We start from the raw sequence: 23,987 nt of genomic DNA on the forward strand, positions 1-23,987 counted from the left end.
ATTCCATGGGACACAGTTTGAATTCGTGGAACTAGTCGTGTGTGCTGACCTTAATAGCAGTAATATTTAACAGAATGTAAATAGAAGATTTCATTCATCTTTATTAAAGCCTATTATATTGGAACACTTAACCAACTTTAATTTTCTTATATGATAAATAGTTTATGTTATAACTGAAAATTCCCGCTTTTCAGTTATTGGTGCCTGCTATTTTCGATTTTTCTCTGGCAGAAGCAATTTCGAAAGCAGAGATTTTTGATCATTTTAAGTATTTTCAAGTTATTTAAATCAGTTTTCACGGAGGAATTTATTTGTTTGTTTGTTGCTTGTTTCTATGTTTATTTGCTTGTTTTTGCTGGTATCCGAAAGCATTGAACGGATTAGCGCATATAGCAAGACGAGGCTAAATCGTAAACTAGTCTTGATAAAAACCTACGTTCTCCTGACCAGGGAGGGTTAAACTTGCTAAAGCAATAGAAAAGCTGAAGATTTGGCCTTTAAAGCAAGCAACATGGTATAAATACTGGAATAATATCCGCTGTTTTAACATTTACTAGCACTAGTATCCAAAATATAAATGGGCACGAGAGCATATATGAGAGCGTAAAAAGCGGCGAACGCCCTTATGTCAAGGTAGCGTTTTTATTCGCCTCTGCTCGTTCCTTTGATATTCCTGACATCAACGGTGGGAATTTTCCTAAATTTGCGTCTCTAGATAAAATACGAACGCTGGCTCGAATGCTGTGCTAACTACGTCTGTAGAACAAAGCCATTTCTCTGAATTTCTCGCGTAAGCAGCCTATAACATAAGCATTCGCGGCAACATTTCCATGGAGTCATGTTTGGCACTTTGCATGTCACTTTGTTGACTGTGTTTTTATTGTCTTACAAGCTAGACAATAAAAAGATCCTTCAACACCAGTATTCAAGCAGCTCCGAGAAAGCAAGGAGAACTGACAATGATATGCAATTATCTTCTTTTCCAAACAAAATCAAAAGATCTTGAAGTAGGCCTCACTCCGTCGCTCCGACGTTCTCGGGACAGTTGCGCCATAGACGTTTCAAGGTCAGCTAACCTGTCGGAAAATTCTTCCCTTTGTCGTTTCATTTCTTCCAACATATCTTCTCGCTCTCTCTCAAGAACAGCAATCTTCTCCTCCAACTTAGCGAAAGCCTTGCTTTTCACTCTGGGCTCTGTGTCGGCACAATTTTCGCTAGTCCTGTTTTTGTCGTGTTTATTGGACAGCAGCACGCTCGTTCGACGCTTGTCATTCTCTAGCCGTTGTTTAGCAATGCTCTCGATTTTTGTCTTTATCTCGGGATACTCGTCGAGAGTTTCCATGAGATCGTTTTTCGACAAGCAAAATAATTCCGAGTAGCCGACGGAGCGAACCGAAGCTGTCCGACGATTCCCGGCGGCACTCATACACAACACGCTGATCTCGCCGAAATAACTACCGGCCTCTAACACGGCATACACTTTGGTACCTGTCTCCGACACCACCTCCAGCTTGCCCCTATTTACAATGTACATTTCTCTGCCGACTTCGCCTTTCCTGCAGACGTAGTCCCCTACGATAAAGAAATTGCAATTCAGAACTCAAGTTTAATTACGTTAAAGACCGTTAAAGCGTTTCCAATAATGTTAGAGTTGCTGTAGGGTAGCAGCTCACACAAGGTCTCCGGTATATGAATGTCTCGCTACCCTTTGAGAGAACAATGGAACAAACAACAGGAACAATGCCCCTAGCTCCCCCCCCCCCCCCAAAAAAATACGATAGCAACTGCTACACTAGAAGACCATTAGAATTACAATCTTATGAGAGCTGCTACACTAGTGTAATGTTATGCGCATGCAATTTCAGAGTGTCTCGAATTTATGAGTTCGAGTTAGAAATTTCGAGTTTGAGTTAGAAATTCCGAGTTTGAGTTAGACATTTCGAGTTCCAGTTAGAAATTTCGAGTTCCAGTTATGGGGTAACATTTTCCCAGTTGGTCACGCATAGTGTCACCCTTATCACCAAATGAAAGCTAATCGCAAGCAAATAGGAGTGGAACTAACCGCAAGCAAACCAGAGTGGAGCTAACCGCAAGCAAATAGGAGTGGAACTAATCGCAAGCAAACCAGAGTGGAGCTAACCGCAAGCAAACCAGAGTGGAACTAACCGCAAGCAAATAGGAGTGGAACTAACCGCAAGCAAACCAGAGTGGAGCTAACCGCAAGCAAACCAGAGTGGAACTAACCGCAAGCAAATAGGAGTGGAACTAACCGCAAGCAAACCAGAGTGGAGCTAACCGCAAGCAAACCAGAGTGGAACTAACCGCAAGCAAATAGGAGTGGAACTAACCGCAAGCAAACCAGAGTGGATCTAACCGCAAGCAACTCGAACTCGATATTTTAACTCGAACTCGAAATTGTAACTCGAAATCGAACTCAACTTGAAATTCTAGCTCGAACTCGAACTCATGAAATGGACAGACCCGCAATTTCATAGCGAGATCTAACCTTTCCCCTCTATCGAGAGGTCCGATATTTCATCCGAAAAGTTCCATTCTGATGACGTCACACTACAAAGATCTATGTTGTCTCGGATTGGTTGTTGTTTCGTTTTGAATTTCGCGCGCAAAAAACAACCAATCCTGGACACTACACTGATTTTTGTACATTAGGTCATCAGGTCTGGTGGGAATACTTCGTGCCGAATCCCCTGAAGACATTTCTCGCACGAGGTAAGATTTTGACCTACTTAGCAAATGCTTAACCCTTCCATTTCTAAAGACAAACGATAAGCAAAAAGGGAATCCATTACCTGGCGAAAATAACTGCGGACGAAGACGCAAGACCAGCTCGCTTAGAAATCCCGCCTCACAATCTTGAAATATTTCCACCTTTCTCAATGAATCCAAATGCACGTGGATAGCCAATTCTGCCCTCAGTTTATCAGGTAACGACTGCAAAAGTTCTTCTTCGTCAGGGTGCTTCTTATTCATCCACAGATAATCAAACCACTTAATAACTCTTTGTTGGAGATGTTGCGGGATCTTATGGAATCGCATGTAAGACTTAATTCCATCCATTTTATTTTGGAAATCCACTTTGCCAGCGTTCTGGTTAGTGATAATGCTACCGACATTTCCTACGATGGTGGCAAAGAGTAAAACACCTGATATTGAAGAAAAAACTCTGATTAATGTGATGTTAAACACGTCACATGTTATATTCTTCACAGCCGCGTTTTGGATTGTCACGAAATGCAAGATCATTTACGTGCGTTCGAAATAACGGCTTCGAAAATCGGAGCAGACAAAATTTATTCTTATAATTTAACTAAGTTTTTGGTAATCTGTCTCAATCTTGTTCCTTCCTTGTTGATTATTTTTACCATAAACAAACTTTTATTTTCTCTTTTCCATCGATGTAACACAAAAAAAATTCTTCGCACTTCAGTGAAATTTAAAGATGCCGTGTCCTTTCTAAATAAGTACTGTTTAAGGATTAAGGATCTGTAATGAGAAGTTCTCGGAGGGAAAGGCACTCTTTCTTTTCACTCTCGCCCTCGTGGGATGATGTCTAAAACGTTTGTGTTTTAGTTGACTGTTACACGTTGTATCAAGAAAATATAATTTAATAGAAAGTAAGGTTAAGTCTGCGTTCGAGCCCAGTGGCCCATCAGGTTAGAGCTTATCCCGGTTCCGTAGGATGAAGCGAAATAAAAAGCTTATCTTTTAAATCAGTTTTTAATGTCATAAACTCTAAAAGTGATTAGTTTTTGCAATTACTTTTTATAGACAATTTTTAGCATTTCTGAGATTTTTTATTCTAATCATTGTAAATAGTTTTATCAATAATTTTTATAGACAATTTATTATATTTATTGTATTTTTTTTTTCATTGTCTCTGAAAAGCTCCCATGGGGAGGTGACAATTTGTATTGTATTATGTTTCTGCTTCCCCTGGATGGGATGCTAGCCCATCGCAGGGTTCAGCCGATACCCATTTATCACCTGGGTGGCAGGGTTCAGCCGATACCCATTTATCACCTGGGTGCAAAATAGGGCGCCCAAAAACAACATGGCGCAGAACGGTAGAAACGGAGTTAAGGGAGCTCAATTACAGCTGGAGCACCATTGAAAAACTGACTAAAGATAGGCAGGGTTGGAGAAACTTCGTTGCTGCCCTATGTGCCACACAGGCATGATGGGCAGTAAGTAAGTAAGTAAGTAAGTATGTTTCTGCTTCCCCTGGATGGGATGCTAGCCCATCGCAGGGTTCAGCCGGTACCCATTTATACACCTGGGTGGAGAGAGGCACTATGAAAGTTAAGTGTCTTTTCCAAGAACACAACGCAGGTGACCCCGGTTAGGACTCGAACCCGGACCGCCCGATCTCGATTCCAGCGCACTAACCAATAATCCACAGGTCCTCCCAATAGGAGAGAAGGTTATTGCTTCAAAAACTGGTAACAGTCCGAAACACAATGCACTTCAAGTTAAACCGCATGAACTATTCCCAACTTACCTATTAAGTAGTCAATGGTGACGATAAGATACTCCACATTAGTGTGTGGTGGTGGAACCTCGCCAATCGTAGTCAACGTCAGAGTCGACCAATAAAAAGAATAAATATATTTCCTTGTAAGAGACATGTGCAATTCTGTCAAGTTTGCCTCTCCCTGAATTCCAGGGTAAACCCACGTGTCGGAACCAAACCCAATTTCACGTGACACTATAAAATATATACACGCATTCCAGTGGATTATGACAAGAATAAACTGCATTAGAGATGCTAGTCTGAACAGGTTCGGATAACTTGTCCGACTCTCCGTGCGGTCAAGAAAATGCCATAACCGATGGTATTTAATGAGACGGTTCATGCGTACGGCAGGCTCGTGCTTGATAAAAATATACACTATGTCCAGTGGTACAATGGATACAGCGTCCAGATAAAACGCTCTCGTGTGTAGATAGTGTCGCCGCATTTTTTGAATGTCCTTTTGCATGATGCCGTCCTCCATGTATCCTGTTCTTGAACTCACAAAGAAGTCCAGCACGTAAATGACGTCACAAAGATAGTCAATAACTGTCCAAATAATTTCGTGTCGCTTGTGGAGTTCCGGGAATGAGGACCTTAATATAAGCACCCATGAATTGTACACCACCGCTACGGAGACTATAAAGAGCCAGTAATAGAGCCTATCACCTGAGATGAAGATAAGAAAGAAAAAAATCTATCAGCTATTAGTAGAAACTCAGCTGTGTTCTATTGGAAATCCGCGAATCTGATTGGTTCTCCCACTGTTTTCTATTCGCCGATAGAAAACAGTCGCGCGCGCGTAGCTCTTTAAGCGGTGATTTTTCTTGATTTTTGTCTTCAAAGTGCACAAATACTGTACGTTTTGGACTGCAATCCTTTAGAGTTTCTACTAAAACAATTAGACTACGAGCCCTCGTTTTCTATGAGCGATAGTCAACTCGGCTGCGCCTCGTTGACTATTTGCTCATAGAAAACTCGGGCTCGTAGTCTAATTGTTAGATAATAAAACGTTATCTTGGAGCACGGTTGCTTAAAGGCACAGTGTCACGAGAAGTCTTCTAAGTTTTTGTGTAAACTTTACTAAAACTGTAAGGTTGCACTCCCTGTTCAAGAAAATAACCCTGGAAAAATAAAAAAGGCATAAATTCATTCTCCGAGATGTGAATAAACAGCAATAAAAGGTTTTTAAGTTATTATTTTCCAAGGAACGCTGTCAAACTTGAAAACGTCGGCCCGGCTTTTTCGGCCACTTCATTCCAGTCCACGCGTGGCTTAACCACCTTTTAACAATTTTCATGACTAGTGCAGTACGTTTTAGCAAGGCCAGGCCACAATTAGTGTCTTTCCCATTAATACCAACAACTTCATTGGATTTTTCAGTAGCACTAAAACTTTGTGATCATGACACTGCCCCTTTAACGCAAGTTTGTGTGACATAAAGCGACTGAGATTGCTCTTACTCTCTTCAGTGACACGAGTCCAATCCAGTGCGATGGACAACTACTTCAAAATCAGATCAAGTTTCCAATTTATCCGTTCACGCCATTCAGTGACGAAAATAGCCTCCACATCGACTCATGTAAATTGAACAGAACAGGTTCGATCCCAGGGAGATGGACCTTTTATTCCTTGAATTTGCATTGGGGATGCGAAGATGAGAATTTCCTCCTTAAAAAAGGGTGAGGAGGTTGAACAATTTTTGGTCCCTTGGTCTTATTGGTCATCAAATTTGGGGGTGGGGGCTGAGAGGGTTGGCTATCAACATTGCAGCTATTAATTGGATAAATCTAAGCTAGGACTGATCAACAGGTCATAACAATTTCTGCTTGTAAATTGGCCTATCTGCCTTTTACTCTTATTTTGAATTAACGATGAAGGTTGCTCGTGACCTCTAAACATGCGTTCCTTTAGATAACATAAAACTGGAATTTTTAACGTTTAACCAAATGCAAAACGTTTTATTCTATATTGCTGATCCTGATCTAGGCCAAGATCCGGCTTCACTTCACTGCTCAGTTTGCACAAATGGTCCTTGCATTATTCCAGACGATACCTTTAAATTTTTAAGTTAATTTTCAAAGGCGTTTGACAAAGCAATTTAAGAGTTCTTGAATTTTTGGTTTGGTTAAACGCTTCAGCTAACACAATCTTGCCCTCCCAAACGATTACACACACTCAGGCGACCTAAGCTGGTTCCCAGTCACCATTACGTCTTTTACACCGAGTGGGGAATGGTATCTTGTTTTCTTCAGCTGTCAAAAATGCCAAAATTAGCTGAGTTGAACAGAGGACCACGAGACCGTATGCCTGTTTTATTATTAAACTGACAATAACATCGGGATTCTAGCAGATCTTACCATGGTCATTTTCACTCATTTCATGATTAATTTCTGATTAATGGCACTTTTTCGGAGACCCTAGCCGGAAAGTATTTGTTGACCATAATTTTGTCTTATTCAGTTGTTTAGAGGAAGAAGTACATTGTTCGAATATGAAAATGACCATAGCCTAAAACAAGACAGATGGTAAATGTACTAGCGATTTATTTATTTTTTTCAATTTCAGAAGGAGGAAAGCTAGCGTTATAAAAAAGGAAATCTTTTCAGTTATTAGTTTATTAGCCCGCGAGGTTTATAAGCCACTAAATTAATGTTGACAGTTTTTAGTGGAAAAACAGACAACATTCAAAGACGCGTAAAATTCAATCTTTTAAGTCAGTTATTCATTCCGTCAAGTGTATGGAAAGCCAGATTGCAAATTAGTATTCTTCCTTTCTTTACGTACGAAAAAAAAATATTTTGGTGACTTCTTCTCTGGCAAACAGACAAAAAGTAGAATGGTACAGAAAATTGAGCGCCATGTGCATTTTGCTGGCAATAAACTAAATATGCGGGATTATGTACAGTCTAATTAAAATTCATTTTATTAGTAAGTGACAAATGTTATTTTGTGTAAGGTCAAACATAAATTTGCAAAGCAAATTTTTAGCTCAGCTCCAGTTTGAGAAAATTTGATGAGGTCACATTTTTAATGCTGGCGTTTTCAGTTAACTGACCATAAAGTTACATTGAAAAAAAAAATTGAATCGATTATGATAGACTACCAGCCGTCGAATATGTTTTTTACTTTTTCGTGTCGGTTCAGTGACATTTATTTTACCAATAAAAGAAACACATATATGGTTCTATCGTGTTTAAACGATTTTCATTAAGCTTCATAGCAATCTCGACATCCTAACAATGCACTTATCATAAACATCGGTACAATATATTCACGATAAAATACTCGTAAAATATATGCAGGTATATAAGGCCAATCGCACTGTTTTGAAAGCCTAGGTGTAATCGTCAAACTTATTAAACGCAGCGGAATTGTCCCTAGGTACTATATTTTGATTCGGTGATGTTAAATAAACAACATTTCACAAAATCAGATGGCCGCGCGCAGCCTAATTTTAACACGGAAATTCTCAACTGCAATTTTCTTTTAGCTGAAAAATTGTTCCAGATCTGATTAAAATTGTTAGCAACATGAAAAATTTAATGTAGATTTACTTACCCCCCGGGTCGAAGAACCTTAGCCATCCCACCTTCGTTTCGCCATCACCAAGCAGTCCGACAGAGGGGATTCTTACGCGGCTTAAGAAAGCTTTCTCCGCCTCGCTATATCTTCTTCCTCCTTTATACCAGTACCGAAGAAGACGCTTGTGTCGTATGTCTGCCTCTTCCTCTTCGCTAAATGTGTCTGGGTTGGCGGAGAAGCGAACCTTCGACGTGCGACTCGTTCCCTCGTTCATCTTGTCGTTGGATGGCGGGGTTTCGATTTGAATCTCTTGCGTCTCTGAAAATTTAAACGAAGTGAGGTTATTTTTAGCGAATATATCTAGGAGCTAATTCAAAACTTCTCCGTCTAGTACAGTGTTATTTGCGTCTTTGGAGGAGAGTTGCCATTAAACACCTTTTAAGAGGTTCGTTTACTTTGCAACGTCTTCTTCGTTAGTTGCTTATTAGCCCCACATGCACAAGTTCATCTTTGGAAGCGCGCTCGTCTCCACTAAGACATGGATGCTGTTGAAATCGGGTGTCAAATGCCACTTGAACTTACACACTGAGAACGACAACGGAAAACCCCCTGGCCTCTAGTAATCAAGGGAAAGCTTTACAAAGTGACGAAAGCGGGAGCGGAACTTTCGCTGTTCAATACTTAAAATGGATCTCCTGTCTTTTCAAGCTAAAATTTTTCTTTTGTTAAAGTGTGTAATGAAAAGGAAACTTGGCATTTTTACTCGCATTTCAAACAAAGGGACACTTAAGTTAGTGTAATTACGCATGGCTGTAGTTCGCTCATTAAAATGCATTTCCAGCGAACTCGAAAACTTTGTCGTAACACCCTCTTGTTTTAACACGAAACACTCTCCAAATGAAAGTTCCTACTAGCTGAAATTTTTGTGTGATGACAGAAGCTCAGAAAATGGTTAATACATCAAGCAGGTAGGTCGGGTTTGATTGCATTCAACTTTTATTCAATTTATTTGCCAATTATTTTCGCAGATAATACCTGATTCTGATGATATAGTGCTGTCTAGCGAAGGTCAATCGAACTACAAGCTATATAAATTCAAAATTATACAGCGCAGTATAAATTCAAATAAGGTTGGTATTTAAATAAAATTTTGACACGCTAAAGGTGGAAATAAACATTGCTTTGGACTATGAACAGAACAGAACGCGCGAACAATGCAATGTTCGAAACGAGTTATTATGAAAACATTACATGCTCTTGTAATAAATATTTAAATTTCGTGTTATATTTCCCGCTGAATACCGGCGAAATATATTATATAAGTACTATACTCCGACTCTGCAAAAGCTAATTGTTCTCACTGTTTGAGATAAGGGAATCTGCTGTGTTTGAATTCAGTGCAATAACGAAAATAACTCCCAGACTGGTGTCGGAAGTAAATGAGCTGCCGAATGAAGGCACCGTGTAAATGCTTGCGCATGCTCAAAGGCCTTGCAGCTGCTGTTGTCGACGGCACTTTACTTAATGTTCATCGCAGCACGAGACAGAACTAAGACATTCGTACGTGGAAAAATCAATGCATAGATTTCAACTTTTCCCGAATCCACTTAAGTTAGTGTAAATGCAATTTCGGCCCTCTTGACAGCCAAGGTTAATCTTGTTATGTTATCAAGAAAACCTACTCAAAAGCCACCGAAAAGTCGCTGTTTACTGGATATGAAAAATTACACTCTCGATTTCCATTTTAATTCGCATAGACACGACCTGTCTTGTTAATGAGCTTATTTTGTGCAACTTTGAGTTTCCCAGTAAATGTTACGTTCCGGCCGGTTTTTCTCTCTTAAACATTTGGAATAGCGTTATTTCTTACAGCATTCCATGTTTACAGGTTAAAGTCTTACATAAAATTCGCTATATCTTATATACATATGTTGTTTGAAACCGTGGGTCATTATGGAATTTTACAAAAACTGACTCTTTTTTCCGCGAGCGCACAGACCCTCGCCTGACGTTCTGTTTGCAAAGGAGTCTATTAAGAAATTTTGTGCCACATTTACAATAAAATGTGGAATTATTATGGATTATTTATCTGATACCTTTCTCTACCCTGAGCCAAAAGCAAATGCATCAGCTACTAAAGAAATGGCAAATCACTTCTGGAATAACTGTTAGATTGCAAATCAAGAGATATACATGTCGATATAGTGAAGTATTCTAAATATCTCAAAAAAGAAGTCAAATCAAACCGGGTCGCAACAGTTAAATTTAAAATATTTTTTAACTTAAAAAAAATAGTACAATCTCGATACTGAAAATGTTTTAAAATTGTCGTGGGGTATTAAGAAACGTTTTTGTATTTTATTGAGTAAAAAATATTGAAACTAACATACCAAGATGTCTCCCGCTGGTAAATTAGCATTTTCTTCGCGGTCAAGATGCTTGTAAAATCAACAAAATTGTTGAAACAATAAGCTTCCTCGGTTTTGCTATTCAGCCAAACACGCGTTCAGCGAAAAGGTAGTCCATTCGATTTTTTTAGAGCGTAATGTCAATTTCTACGCGGCCTCCATGGCGACAAAACGGACATCGATTGCTTTGGCAAAGTGTTACAACATCACCCTTGATAGATCGCACCAGATAGAGATTTTATTAAACCGAGGAAATCGATCTTGGCGATTGGGCTGTAGCTTGCGTCACGGAACAGCTGCTAAAGCAAGCATTGCCGGCGTTTGCTGGATCTATTAAAGTTTACTTATTACGTCTCTGTATGAAAAATTCATGGTTTTGAGCGATTGTTTTGATAAAAGACTATCATTTAAGCATTGAAAGCAATAGGAAAATTCACCGCTTGCCAACCCAGCTATTTACAGCGAAAATGCAATGGCAACGTTTTTTTTTTTTGAACTGAAGGATGATCGATTTCGTACGTGCGCCCTCGGCAATCGAGAAATTTTCCTTCAACAGAGAAGTTTTCAAACTCATGGTTTTAATCGTTTTCAAGCAAAAGGTAGGAATTAACATATTCAAAATATCATGCTAAGTGGGGGAGGCTAGGCCAATAATAGCAATGATTTTCCTCAAGAGCAAACTGAACAACTATACTGAGCACGTTTGTGCGTTTTTTTTAATTCCTGAATCATCCTGGAAATATTTTTTCACCCAGCGAAACAGAAATTTTAATTATTAAAAAAATGAGGTCAACTGCTTCAAGAAAAGAAGATTTGCAATAGATGACAAAAATAGGCCTTAAATTGATGCGAGAAAAGTAGTTAATGGCTTCCAAATTTTATTGTTTTCACTTTTATGGTTGGATAAAAGATTGTTGTCGTCAGAGTATGTAGAGCTTATAATATCCTAGAGAGAGAGAGAGCAGTTATCAACACGCCCCTACGGTATATATTCTTGTGTCCTATTCTATCTTTTCAGAGCATATATATATAAGAAGTAACTGAATGAACAAATTACAGAATTGCATTCCGATCAGTTCTTCTGACTGAACTTGCGTCACTGGCCATCGCCGCGGGTTGTATTAAAGTAAAAACGCGATTTCTACGGATGTTTCAAAGTTAAGTGCCCAAGAAATGTGATACAAAAGATTTGATTTTTTCCTCCCTCTTCGACAATGAAGCGATACGAAAAACTCCTGCCGCAAAAACAGCGGAAATTAAAATTTTATCAGATTCAATTTCGACCTATGAAGGAGATTTGCAAAAGACACTGCTTTTAGCTCAGCTAAAAGATAAAAAAACATCGGCTTACCTTTTGCTTCTTCCATGCCTTGAAGCGTTTAGCGATGTCAAATTCAACTCGAAAGAAAGTTTCTTCCTGTCATCAATTTCTAATTTTGTCAGAGCGCAAGAGCGAAACACTCTTCAAAAACTAATCCCGTGTAAATATTCTGAATCTTACGCCAAGCAGCCGCATCTAATTTCCCTGATGAACTGCGGCTTTCGTTTACATTCAAAAAGAGGCGATTTTTCTTCAGTTTGACAGCCGAGTGCTACCTATCACCGCGATTCCTCATTTGAATCAAACTCAAATCTGTAGAGTAGTGACATCCATACCAGGGTAATAGGTCAAGGCAGGCGTTTGTATTTGCCCTGCAGCCAAAACAAATTCACATTACAAAGCAATATCCGGCAGATAGAAGAATTTACTTGCTTTTAAACCTTTTATTTGCATTGTGAAATGGAAACATTTACTTTTAATTGGGATTTATCACCCGCGAGAGCACTTTTAATAAGGGAAAAGTTACGTCGATGACAGGTGAGGTTTTGGACGAAAAACACAACGACACCTCCAGGCTAAATCGTCTTTGACAAGAAATCCTTCGCGGAAATGTACATACACAAAAGACACGTGCAAAGAACCCATTTAAAAACCTTAAAGCGTTCATGTTCAATGTCCTTGTAACATATCAATGAGGATTTTTCAAGAGCGATTCGCGATATTGTTTGGGTACGAACATGTTACTTCAAAGAGAAGTTTTTCCGGTCTGGATTGATGCTGGAGCGAGCAGAAAGATAATCATCGCAAATTATTCCGGGTAAAGTACTTTAAAAATAGTTCCTGCAGAAATAATTTATAAACATTTTCAGTCTAATTTTATGTGGGTGAGCACAATGCAACCTCGATACAAGATCGGAACATGTAGGATATTGTTCGAGATGTCGAGTGTTCATTATAAACACGAGAAAATGCTCAGTCGAAATTTTTAATTTACTTGGAAAAGAATGGCCGAAACAATTACAAAAGATTTATTCATGATATCGGCAGGTTCGCTTTTGTACTGCATTAGCCGACAAATAACGAAGGAAGAAATATTTTTGAAATATAGATAACAACAAAAATATTAACTAATTCAAGCCTTTGATTTCTTTCATAACCGATCAATATTATACCTTCTTTGTTGATTACGAATAGAGAGAGTAACGATTTATTTATATGAAGGTGAGATGAACTTCTCACAAGTTCCAGGTAGGCCCAGGAAATTAATTTTCATAATACTACTGCAAGATTTCCTTTGTATTAAAATACAGTCTTTCTTCGTGAAAGCGATTTTCAAAACATCTGTTTTGGAGGATTTAAAAAGTTTGTACATAAATTATGCAGATTTTTCCCACACTTATTCAAACGCGACGCAATCTTCAAAATTTAGGAAATCTTCCCTAGAAAGCAATGAAATATATTTACATCGTGTCCAGGAAAACTTTCTAAAATTTTCATAGTAAGTATATTTGCACTATTATTTTAAGACATTATTTTTTTTACATACTTTGAAATAAAGAATGATCGGAAGCTTCGTATTAGAAAGATGCATACGGATTTATTAAAATAACTGATTCCTAAATCTAGCCCAACAAAACTGCATTTAAAATGAATTAAAAGTCGGTGGTGTTTATAAAACATCACAGAATACGTAATATGAATATTATTGACGTGAGATTGTTCAGTTGTAATTATGTTCAGTTATTATTTATATTAGCACAGTTGCTCGATCGTTGCAGAGTTAATTTGATAACAGAATAGTACAGTAAGTGGCAAATGAACTTCCTACTGGTGCGATAAGGCTTTTTATGGTGAATCGTCGTTCGACCCAGTCCTCCGCGAGCATTTTCATTGTTTATTTAATTCCATGGTCATCTTGGTTCTTTCACAGCGTAAGAGAAATAGAATAATGCGTGCGCAACTTTTTTACTACCCACACAACAGTGCATCTTCTGTGTTTTTAAGGCTTTGGAAACACGATCCTTAAGCTACAGAACTTTGGGGAAACGCTATTGAACAAGTTGCAACGTTAACTATGATATTGGTGTATTCACTAGAGTTACAAAAAAATTGTTTGTTTGCTTGAATAGCATCAGAAAACTATTAAATAGGACTTTAGAAGACATATAGTATACCAATGCAAATGCTGCACCCTTAATGGCTGGGCTATCGAACACTATCAGCCATCAGTTTTCAGTCGCTGGAGGTCGTCTACACGGAATGGCGACATTTTTTCCTTGATACCGTAAGGTCTCCAACCTATCACCTCACTCGCATCTATCACCTCACAAAAATCTCGCGCTCATGTTCTAATTGTTTAATAGAGCGAGCAGAACGAAATACTTTTTCCAAAGTATAGCTTAAGAGCGTTATTCATAACCGAGTTATTGCGAAAATAGTTTTGGTTGGAAAATTTCAGTATTTAATATGCAGGCGACATATTGGTATCCTTTTTTGGGCACAAATATGGCGGCCATGAAATAGAAACCGAAATAACGTAGATTTCACCATCAATGTCATTCACTTGCACTTTGTAGCTTTTAAGATAACATTTTAAATTATTATCAGTTTGGAAAATTGAAAAAATGACATAAAAGTAACCGTTTTGTGCCAATTTAGAAACACATCGTTCCAGTCAAGGACATCATAAATTTAAAAATGTTTTATTTCCAAAACGAAACACTGAATCGATATCAAAATTTGCATAGAGATTACTGTTTCTTATGTCAACAATACCGCTACGTGAAAAGAATATCTTTGCGAGATTAAAAGTCACGATTTTAGAATTTTGACGACGTCAGATGAAAACCGCCATTTGGAGGTCAAAGTAAAGATCCCGTGTTCGATTTAGCAAGCAATCTCCGTGTGATATGTTTTCTTTTATTGGACCTTCTCATCAAGGCACTTAACAGAAGTTAATTTTTGTATTGCGACTTTTTTTCCTCCAGTCACGGGAAAATATGAACTCACAATTGACGTCGCTTCCAATGTGTGGCTTCAATAGTTCAGTTGGTAGAGCATCGCGCGAATATCGCGGAGGTCACGGGTTCAAATCCCGTTGAAGCCAGATTTATTTCTGGTTTCTTTATTTGCAACTTCTTTACTAGCAAATAACTGCGAGGATCATTTCTTCACTTTACATCTCATCCGCAGTTCACACATATGAATTATTTCATATACTTTACGTCTTTTTTGTTATGAGCAACATTAGTGATATACGTGAGCCATTATGGGGGACTCACTTTGATAATTTGAATTGTTGTCAATTACAATTATTAATTATAACTATAAAGTAAGTAAGTAAGTAGTTGTGGGAGGCGCGGTGGCCTAATGGTTAGCGCGCTCGGCTCCGAGTCGAACGGCCCGGTTCGAGACCTGGCCGGGGCGCTGCGTTGTGTTCTTGGGCAAAACACCTTACTCCCACAGTGCCTCTCTCTAGCCAGGTGTATAAATGGGTACTGGCGAACTTACTGCTGGGGGGTAGCCCTGCGATGGACTAGCATCCCATCCAGGGGGGAGTAGCAATACTCCTAGTCGCTTAATGCTACAGAAACCGGGAATGAGCTCCGGCTGTATGGGCCACTTAGGCTCGGACACAGACTTTACCTATAAAGTAAGTGCCCCCAATTAGTGGGGCAATTGTGGCCAGCTAGTACGTAGCCCTGTCTATATGTCAAATATTCTACCAATAATAGAATGAATAATGGAATTCCTATTTCTCGAACCCTCGACTTCACGAACCTTCTGATCACTGGAACCAAATGTCGTTTCCCTTAGATTTGCTTAATTACTGGTCGAACACTGCAAATTTATCCCCGATTTCTCAAAACAATTTCCTTTTCTCTTAGAGGTTCAAAAAAATCTGAATTCCACTGTATTTACACCTAGGCCTTTCTCGATTATGCTAGTAAAACTGGCATTTAATGCTACTAGAAATTCTCGCATAAAGCCAAAAAATGCTAAAATAATGCCTGATTTCTTTAAAAAATGCCACTTGAATTCCAAAGAATGCTTTGTTTTATTTCAAACAAAACGTACGAACTCTTACATTATATGCTCATATCAACAACAGGTGATACTTAATAATTGTTTGTTTATAAAAATAAGAAATAAAAAAGATTATTAATTTTTTTTTAAAAAAAATTAAAAAAACACACACGCAAGTAACACAACACAAGTACACAAGTAACACAACGCACAAACAGTCGAAACAGACAGAAAACAATCAAATAAAGTAATCAAAACTGTGAAACTTTAGGATTATTTATCCTTCTGAGTTCTGAGTGCTGAAATCTGGATCACAGTCATGGAAAATGACAGAAAATGCTAGCAATTCTTTTTCAAGAAAAAACGAAAAAAAATGCTCGTTTTCCCAAAAAAAAATGCCGAAAAAATGCTAGCATAATCGAGAAAGGCCTATTTACACCACCGATCTGTATACAAAAAGTCATTTTTTGTTCCCTTTGAAATTAACCAAATCGATCAATAACGTTTAAAGATCACGTTTTCTCGATTTTTTGCCGGTGCCACACGCCAGGCTGGCGATTGGAGTGAAAGATTCTAGTTACATATTTGAGTAATGAAAGGATCAATGTCTTTTGCTATTGTTTATATTCGGTATTCGTGCTATTAAACAGTAGGCACAACAACACTATCTGTACCTATTTTTCACTGTTGACGACAAATTGTGGTAAGAACAAAAAAGTGGCCCACGAGCCGCTAGGCGAGTGGGTCTTTAATATTCTTACCACATTTTGACATCTTCTGTGATTTATAAGTGAACAGACCCACGGCAAACATAAAATACAATAACAGAAGAATTCAGTTAAAAAGCAAGGCCGCTAACGGTTGCTAAAGTTGTTTTTATTTCACGATGAAGTCTTCCATAATCACATGGCATTTCTGCCGTGCGAGTGATACTGAGAAGAAAATTAGAGCGCATACAAGAAAGGGCACTCAGAGCCATTTTCTGCGACAAAACGTCAAGTTATGACAAATTACTAGTTATGGCCAACCTATGCACTCTACAAAATAGAAGGTTACAGGACCTAGCTACTCTTATGTACAAGGTTAAGCATAACATCTGTCCTAAGTATGTTGCTGACTTATTTCAGAGGTCTGAGACGAAGTATGCCTTACGCAACAAAGAATTTGTTATCCCTAGATTTAATACAGTCACATATGGCAAACATACGATCAGATACACTGGGAGCTACTGGGCCTAAGATATGGAACATAATACCAAAGGACATTAGGAGTTTACCAACACTGTCATCTTTTAAGAAAAACATTCGTAAGCTAGACTTAGATATTTTAATGAATGATAATTGCTGCGCTAATTGTATTTTATGTAGTTCTTAATGTAAGTTCTTAGCTTGTATTTTATTGTATATATTGAAAATATTTTATTTGTATTTTAACTTTATATATTGTAAATAGTTTAACCAATTTTAACCTATTTTAGCATTTATTAGGATATTTCGATTTTGTTATTTTTCTTTTACTTTAAAGTGTCCCCATTTAGTGGTTTTATTACTGCTATTTCAGTTTTGACACTCAAATAAAGGTTTTATTATTATTATTATTATTATTATTATTATTATTATTATTATTAAACCGATTAATGACATTAATAAACAGAATGATAGTAAATGAAAAAACAAAGTTCTATAAACCTATATGTTCAGCAGCTTTCATGGATTTCCCGAGGCGGTGTCAAACTACTTGACAAACACTTAAAGATGTCGATAGCTTTTTTAATCAAACTCGTTTAGCCCAGTTAAATATCTCTCAAGGTGAACAATATTTGACTGCCTGTTTCTGCCTGAAGACTTGTACTTAAGCATTTTTCTTTTCGCTTTGACTCCGAGTTTAAAAAATAATTTGCCGCAAAGACTGCAAGTAATGAACTATAATCTCTGATCAGACGCATAAACGCGTGCGGAAATCTTGGCTTTACTTAGAATCTAGGTTCGACCAGGTCTCCCATTATTTGCGCTTTCGAAGAACAGCCCTCAACATAGAGCTTTTTTGTCAATTAATGTTCATGTATATTTATGGCCAAGATATGAATATCAAAAAAGTATAATCACTTAAAAAGGCGATAGCTGATATAGACGCTGAGAGACTTCCATCGAACAAGAACTTGTGACACTTTGAAATTTCATTTCTAATTCGTTAAAACCTGCATTATGTAATTTTCTGATGTTAGCTTCCACCTCGAAGAAAAAGTATTCATGCGCTAATGTGTAGATAATAAGTGCACAAACTTTGATTACAATAATAGTATTTGATAAAAAACGATGAAACTAAAAGGCATACCTTGAGTTTTCATAACCACTTATATTCGCATCAAAGACTGGGTTTGTAGTAGTAGTTTTGCCCCAAAAAATTGTACACGGAGTAGAAAGCTTAACGACGAAGGTAGTTTCTCTTGATCATTACACCTGCAAAATTGCATAAATCAAATCCGTGGTTTGTGTTTAAAAAAGAACAAATTATAAACTTCGTCATTGAATTATGCGTTCCAAATACTCACTTTAAAATCTTGCCTCCACAGGGGGTGAAAAAACTGAATTTTCTGTTGAAAATATTCATTGTGCTACCAAATATATCATGTTGTATTTAAATGTAAAGGTTTAACAATTCGCAACCTACTTGATCGCTTTGATCTGTGACCCAGGGACTACAAAGCATCGCTAAGATACCTTAGAACTGGTGGAAAAATTCACAACATTCTATATTCATGTACAGAGCAAACATCAATATATTTTTGGTTAAGGGAGGCGTAATAATAAGGATTGTTTTAATTCAAAGCCGTCATAACAGCGTCAAATGAAAACAATTCAGTCCGACCGAGGAAAAACTGAAATTCACACTGCTGAAATTATTAACATGCAACACAAGGATCCTAAAAGAAACCATTTCAAATCAACAAGATCCCACTATGATTGATGGCTGATCAACTTTCTCAAACAGCGGACGAGTAGAAACAGAAGGAAAAGTAAATCAATTTCGGTTTGAGCCAAAGACGACGTTTTAATAGAAATCTGACACCGGTCTCGTGTCCCTATTTCTCAGCTAACTAGAATTTATATGGTCAATGCATGACAGAGAATTTTCCAAGGACTGTTCACTTAACAAGAACAAACAAATCTTCTCTTGGTGAATTTTTATTATATTTAGTCTAGGAAAATCTTATATAATGAAATTCTACAAGCTGTAAACACTTTTGATCAAAGTAATATACAATTTAAAATTAGAATAACAATATTTACCAGCGACAACTCGTATAGCGACAGAAGGACGCCAAATAACACCTGACATCGCGTTATTTTTCTCCCGTAGGGTAAATATCGGAAAATATTCCACTTTTAGTTTATAACTTCACGAGAACCCCCGTGGTAAAAGGCTTCCAAAAAACTCCAAGTATAAGGTAAGCTTACTAAACTGAAATGAAGGATAAAATATATTTTATTATAAGACAGTTATTTGGGGTGAATATTTAGCGGAGTGCCTTAGCTTATCGACTGGCAATGCTGAATATAATAAATAGCTGCCTGAGCAGTCACTTCCAAAATCGTTATTTTTGTGTATACATTCATTTATATATTAAAAGGAAGAAATTAATAAAAGGCATGCTAAAACTTAAACTTACGGTCACTTGCTGTCTGTTATAAAAACTGAGCAGTTTACTACATTTTGAGAATGTATTTCGTGCAAAAAAATACATACCAATTTGTTTTTGCCTTCGCTTCGACAATAATTTTGCGCTGTCAACTATCTGTCCATTCTGGAAAAAAAATATTTCCGTCTAGCTCGGCGACAAAACTGCAAGCCATTTTCCGCTCACAAAAAAAACAGTAATGTTTATACCGTAAACTTCCGACTTATTAACCCATGGACTTATATAAAGATTTATGTCCAAAACGATAGAATTAGCTAGAACTTCGTCTGGTTATAAGCCCTTACTGTGGGTAAGCGCAAGATAACTCCCTCCCCTCCCCCCGAAGAATATTGTGCGGTACATCGTAGCCTCAAAATCTTGCCCACCACAAGCGTCATGTATTTTATGCTTGCATTTGAAATTTGGCGGGAAAAAGTCGAGTTTTGACAAGCGTATAATTTCGAAACTGATCATCAGAAAAAATCAGATAGAACTTCTTGAATTTCAATTTGCATTAGCTTACGGCATTAGCAGCTTGTTTAAGGCTAAAAGGTTGTAAATTTGTAGCAGCTCTTTACTTGGACAATTTAAACGTCGTTAATTTGTTGTGAAGCTGTTGATAGGAAAATTGCAGCTATTTAGCGTTAATTTGTTCGTTACATGGTCATTTTTCATTATGTCATAAGTCGTTTGCTACGAGCAAGCATCAGTCAGGATAAGATGTTGTTTATAAAAAGAACTTGAAGCAAAATAATCTGACATAACATGTCAAGTAAGTTCATAATTCTAATCTCCGTCGCCAACTGCTTATGTTTGAGTTAGTGATAAATCTATAACAAACTTGACAAGTTTTAATTCAAAAATACTAGTAAAAAGACGGGGCGACGGGAATTTATGGTCTTAACTGTTCTGAAATTAGTGGTAGGAACTTAACTACGAGAAACTATATCTTTAATAACTAAAGGAAGAAAAATTTGCGGATAGAAACCAAACTTTGGCTACAAAAATCTATTTTTTTTTAAAGCGCGGAAACAACTTGAAAGGTTTAGCCTCAATTTTCAAAGTTGCAATCCATTTCCATCCTAGCCATCCGCAGCGAGGGTCTGGTTGGAAAAGGGGGGGGCCCGGGGGGGGGGGGGAAATAGGCTCGTTAACAGTTTCAGTGCTTTAATATAGCAATTGTTAATAAACATGGACTATTATTTTTAGATTTTCTTCGACACAAATTTAAATTTTGGCTGTTCAAAAATCTGTTAAAACCAGTGAAAAGCCCTTTTAAGCATATGAATGAAAAGCCAGGTCTTTTAGAACTAGAATGAAAATTAAACTGCCGCAAAACTGGAGGTGAAATTCTAGCCTCTCTATTTTTCAAAATTTAAACAAAAATGCAAAACTACTTTTAAGCCATGGCGAAAAAAACTTTAAAGCAATCTAGATAACAGCTTGAACAGTGTAGTACCAAAAACCTTACCTCGTTCGGCAAAACCACCCCAGTTCTTTCGTAACAATTTTCTAAAAACTCCGTCCAACGTTTTTTGAGGCTTAAAGTGATTTCATGTTACTGTTTTGTTTTATGCTTTGAAGAGTATTATTAGTTTTTCTTTTTAATAGCTCATGTAGAACCATAAACAAGCCATCTATCATTTAAACACTTTCATTGACGTGAACGTCACTAGCAGTGTATAAGAGGAGGTAAAAAAATAACAACAAAAATACTATTTGGTCGTGTGAATCGCTTTATTTTACAACGAGCAGCAAGCTTAAATGTACTTTCAAAACTAAAAAGCTTGCTGACATGTAGTTTCCTTTGCATGATTTTCTTCTTTCTGTGGTAGAAATTGCAATTAATGTTCTGTAATCGGATGTTTAAAATGTCCCATTAGCATTATGGTCGTTTCCATCAAACATATTTTATTCTTCATCGAATGACTTGTAATGACTCGTCAGCAAACTTTGGAAGCTTTGTAACAACGTCAAGAAAAGCCTAAATAACTTTGAAAGTGTGTTGATAAATCACTGAACGTTTGCTAACATAAGACGTGTTTTTCACCAGGTAGTGCCACTAAGATGCAAACAATTGTGTAAATAACGTGCTTTACTTAGTTTCATAATGAATCATTGGTGTTGGCAGCAGCAGCTAATTTGCACTTCTTGTAAAGTTGCATTAGTAATTTTTGCATTTCACAGAAGCATTGATTTATTCCAATGCAGGTATTTGGTATAAACCAGTACTGACGACAGGAAATAAAAAATGGAGAGACCTACACAGCTTACTCAAGACGAAAGTTTCTTATTAACCACGGAAGAAAATCATGTCACGGATCAAATGGAGGCCGGTGGCACACAAATTCCCAGAGTGGTTATCGAATCCACCGGACAAACACGATTTGCAGGTTCTGTTCTAAAGGTTTTATCACTTCAAAAATTCTACAAGAAAACCGGACGAAGATCGCGCGACTCTTGGTTAGAGCGGTACACTGGTACCTATCAGGACGAAAGAGACTGGCGCCGACCACTCATGCGCAGATCGGCTTCCAATTCGCCGCAAGTGCAGAGCCCCACATCGGAGGGGACGGGGAGTTCTCGAGATACATCTGACGCTCGGCTTGACAAGACAAATCGCTGGCGTTGCAATTGTACATTCGTCTTTGATCCTTCTGGCAACGTGTATTTCTTCTGGTTGCTCACTGTTGTTCTCGGGATATTGTACAATTACTGGATAATTATTTTTCGCGTGGCATTTTTCGTGCAAGAGCAGAAGTACGTTATTCCATTCATGGCCATCGACTACAGTTGTGATTTCATCTTCTTGCTGGATATCATTGTACAGTTTCGCACGGGTTATTTCCTGGATGGAAAGATTGTGACGGATAGCAAACAACTGGCTAAGCGTTATGTCAAGTCACGTGGTTTCTTCTTAGACTGTGTCTCTATCCTTCCTATTGATTTACTCTTCCTGGTAATAGGTCCCAGACCCTCACTGCGATTTGGTCGGCTTCTGAAGGCACACCGGTTTTTCTTGTTTTGTGATCGCGTTGAGATCTACAGCGGTCGTCCCAAGCTGTTTAACCTGTTAAAACTCATCCACTATCTGTTCCTTATCATTCATTGGGTGGCCTGTCTGTACTTCCTCTTGTCCTACCTGGAAGGGTTTGGAGTCGACCACTGGGTGCATCCAGAGCTTAAGAACCAGTGGGCTGAGGTAAGTGAACATGCCGAGTAAAAAGTATCAATTTGTGAAGAAATTGTTCAACACGACACGATCGGTGGACAAAGAAACCCCCAACTGGTATCTGGGAGGCCATGGGTTCGATTCCCGTCGGGGACTCAGATTTTTCTTTGTCCCACGCTCGTGTCATGTTAAACAATTTCTTCACTATTTATTTTTCACCGAGCTTAAAATTTAGCATCTTTATTATTTACTACACAAGTATCTTTGCACGCACCGTGGACCTATAGCGTTAGCCTTTGTAATTCGCAAAAACTAGAATTTTATAATACTTTTAAATACTAGTTATGCAACGCTTTCGAGTGGTATACTATGGAATATCCCACGAGTCACTTGTATTTTCTCGGTATACACACGAGCCTTTAGGCGAGTGTGTATACCAAGAAAATACAAGTGACAAGTGGGATATTCCATAGTATACCACGAGAAAGTGTTGTGTAACTATTTTATACCATGCCATAGAAAATACGCTTACTAAATTTCGTCGAGAATACAATCGCAGTGCACGATGGGAAGGTTGGGTTGAATACCGTCGAATATACAACGGCTTTCCTGTATTCTGATTGGCTGTATTTTCTATGGCATGGTATAAATACTAGTTATGCAACGCTTTCGAGTGGTATACTATGGAATATCCCACGAGTCACTTGTATTTTCTCGGTATACACACGAGCCTTTAGGCGAGTGTGTATACCGAGAAAATACAAGTGACAAGTGGGATATTCCATAGTATACCACGAGAAAGTGTTGTATAACTATTTTATACCATGCCATAGAAAAGACGCTCACTAAATTTCGTCGAGAATACAATCGCAGCGCACGATGGGAAGGTTGGGTTGAATACCGTCGAATATACAACGGCTTTCCTGTATTCTGATTGGCTGTATTTTCTATGGCATGGTATAAAGACAGTTATACACCTTCACCCTATTTAGATTTGACTAGAAAAAATCCTAATCGAAAAACGCTTGTGAAACTCAGAATAAGTAATCACAAACTCCTGATTGAAACAGGAAGATATAACAATATCCCCAGAAGTGACAGACTTTGCACTATTTGTGGGCATAATGTTGAAGATGAAACCCATTTTCTATTTCATTGTCCAAGATATTCATCAATTAGAAACATCTTTTTCAATAAAATAGATCATATAATTTTGAATCCCCAGCAGTTATCAATTTCAACCTTGATTGTGCAATTAATGAACTCCACTGACTATTATATTAATATGCAATTACTGCAGTTTATATCGTCCTGTATTGAATTGA

At 37.8% G+C, this 23,987-nt stretch overlaps 2 protein-coding genes and 1 non-coding gene across 7 annotated transcripts in view; 2 read left to right on the forward strand and 1 right to left on the reverse strand.

Moving 5' to 3' along the window:
* Positions 1–96: 96 nt before the first annotated feature.
* Positions 97–18,270, reverse strand: LOC144663014 (cyclic nucleotide-gated channel alpha-2-like). 4 transcript variants are annotated; one of them, XM_078523943.1, is made up of 5 exons: positions 18,146–18,270; positions 8,093–8,374; positions 4,520–5,200; positions 2,811–3,164; positions 97–1,572 (listed from the first exon to the last, which is right to left on the reverse strand). In XM_078523943.1, exons 1-5 carry the CDS (start codon positions 18,156–18,158, stop codon positions 971–973), a joined length of 1,932 nt encoding a protein of 643 aa, XP_078380069.1. In that variant the 5' UTR covers positions 18,159–18,270; the 3' UTR covers positions 97–970. The 4 variants fall into 4 exon arrangements, with proteins under 4 accessions (XP_078380069.1, XP_078380068.1, XP_078380072.1 ...); XM_078523942.1 differs by lacking the exon at positions 18,146–18,270 and adding an exon at positions 11,816–12,041; XM_078523946.1 differs by lacking the exon at positions 18,146–18,270 and adding an exon at positions 10,447–10,529.
* Positions 12,324–23,987, forward strand: part of LOC144663004 (uncharacterized) — a 16,678-nt gene continuing 5,014 nt past the window's right edge. Inside the window, exons 1-3 of one of the 2 annotated variants that reach the window (XM_078523932.1) lie at positions 12,324–12,602; positions 19,172–19,259; positions 21,702–22,692. In XM_078523932.1, coding sequence (XP_078380058.1) covers positions 21,742–22,692 — 951 coding nt within the window. In that variant the 5' untranslated portion in view covers positions 12,324–12,602; positions 19,172–19,259; positions 21,702–21,741. The remainder of the gene's footprint in view (positions 12,603–19,171; positions 19,260–21,701; positions 22,693–23,987) is intronic. The other variant, XM_078523931.1, reaches the window with a different exon arrangement.
* Trnai-aau (transfer RNA isoleucine (anticodon AAU)) lies at positions 14,818–14,891 on the forward strand. Its single transcript has one exon. It is a non-coding gene; the product is annotated as a tRNA-Ile (tRNA).

Source organism: Oculina patagonica, chromosome 8, assembly GCF_052425735.1.
Source record: "Oculina patagonica isolate OP01 chromosome 8, crgOcupat, whole genome shotgun sequence".
Taxonomy (NCBI): Eukaryota; Metazoa; Cnidaria; class Anthozoa; order Scleractinia; family Oculinidae; genus Oculina; species Oculina patagonica.

What these genes read in the sequence shown, in the direction of transcription:
- LOC144663014 (XM_078523942.1), bottom strand. An exon ending in AAGGTTCTTCGACCCGGGGG is followed by an intron (nt 5,201 to 8,092) that starts GTAAGTAAATCT and finishes TCTTCATCTCAG; the next exon opens with GTGATAGGCTCTATTACTGG. An exon ending in CACCATTGACTACTTAATAG is followed by an intron (nt 3,165 to 4,519) that starts GTAAGTTGGGAA and finishes CTTCAATATCAG; the next exon opens with GTGTTTTACTCTTTGCCACC.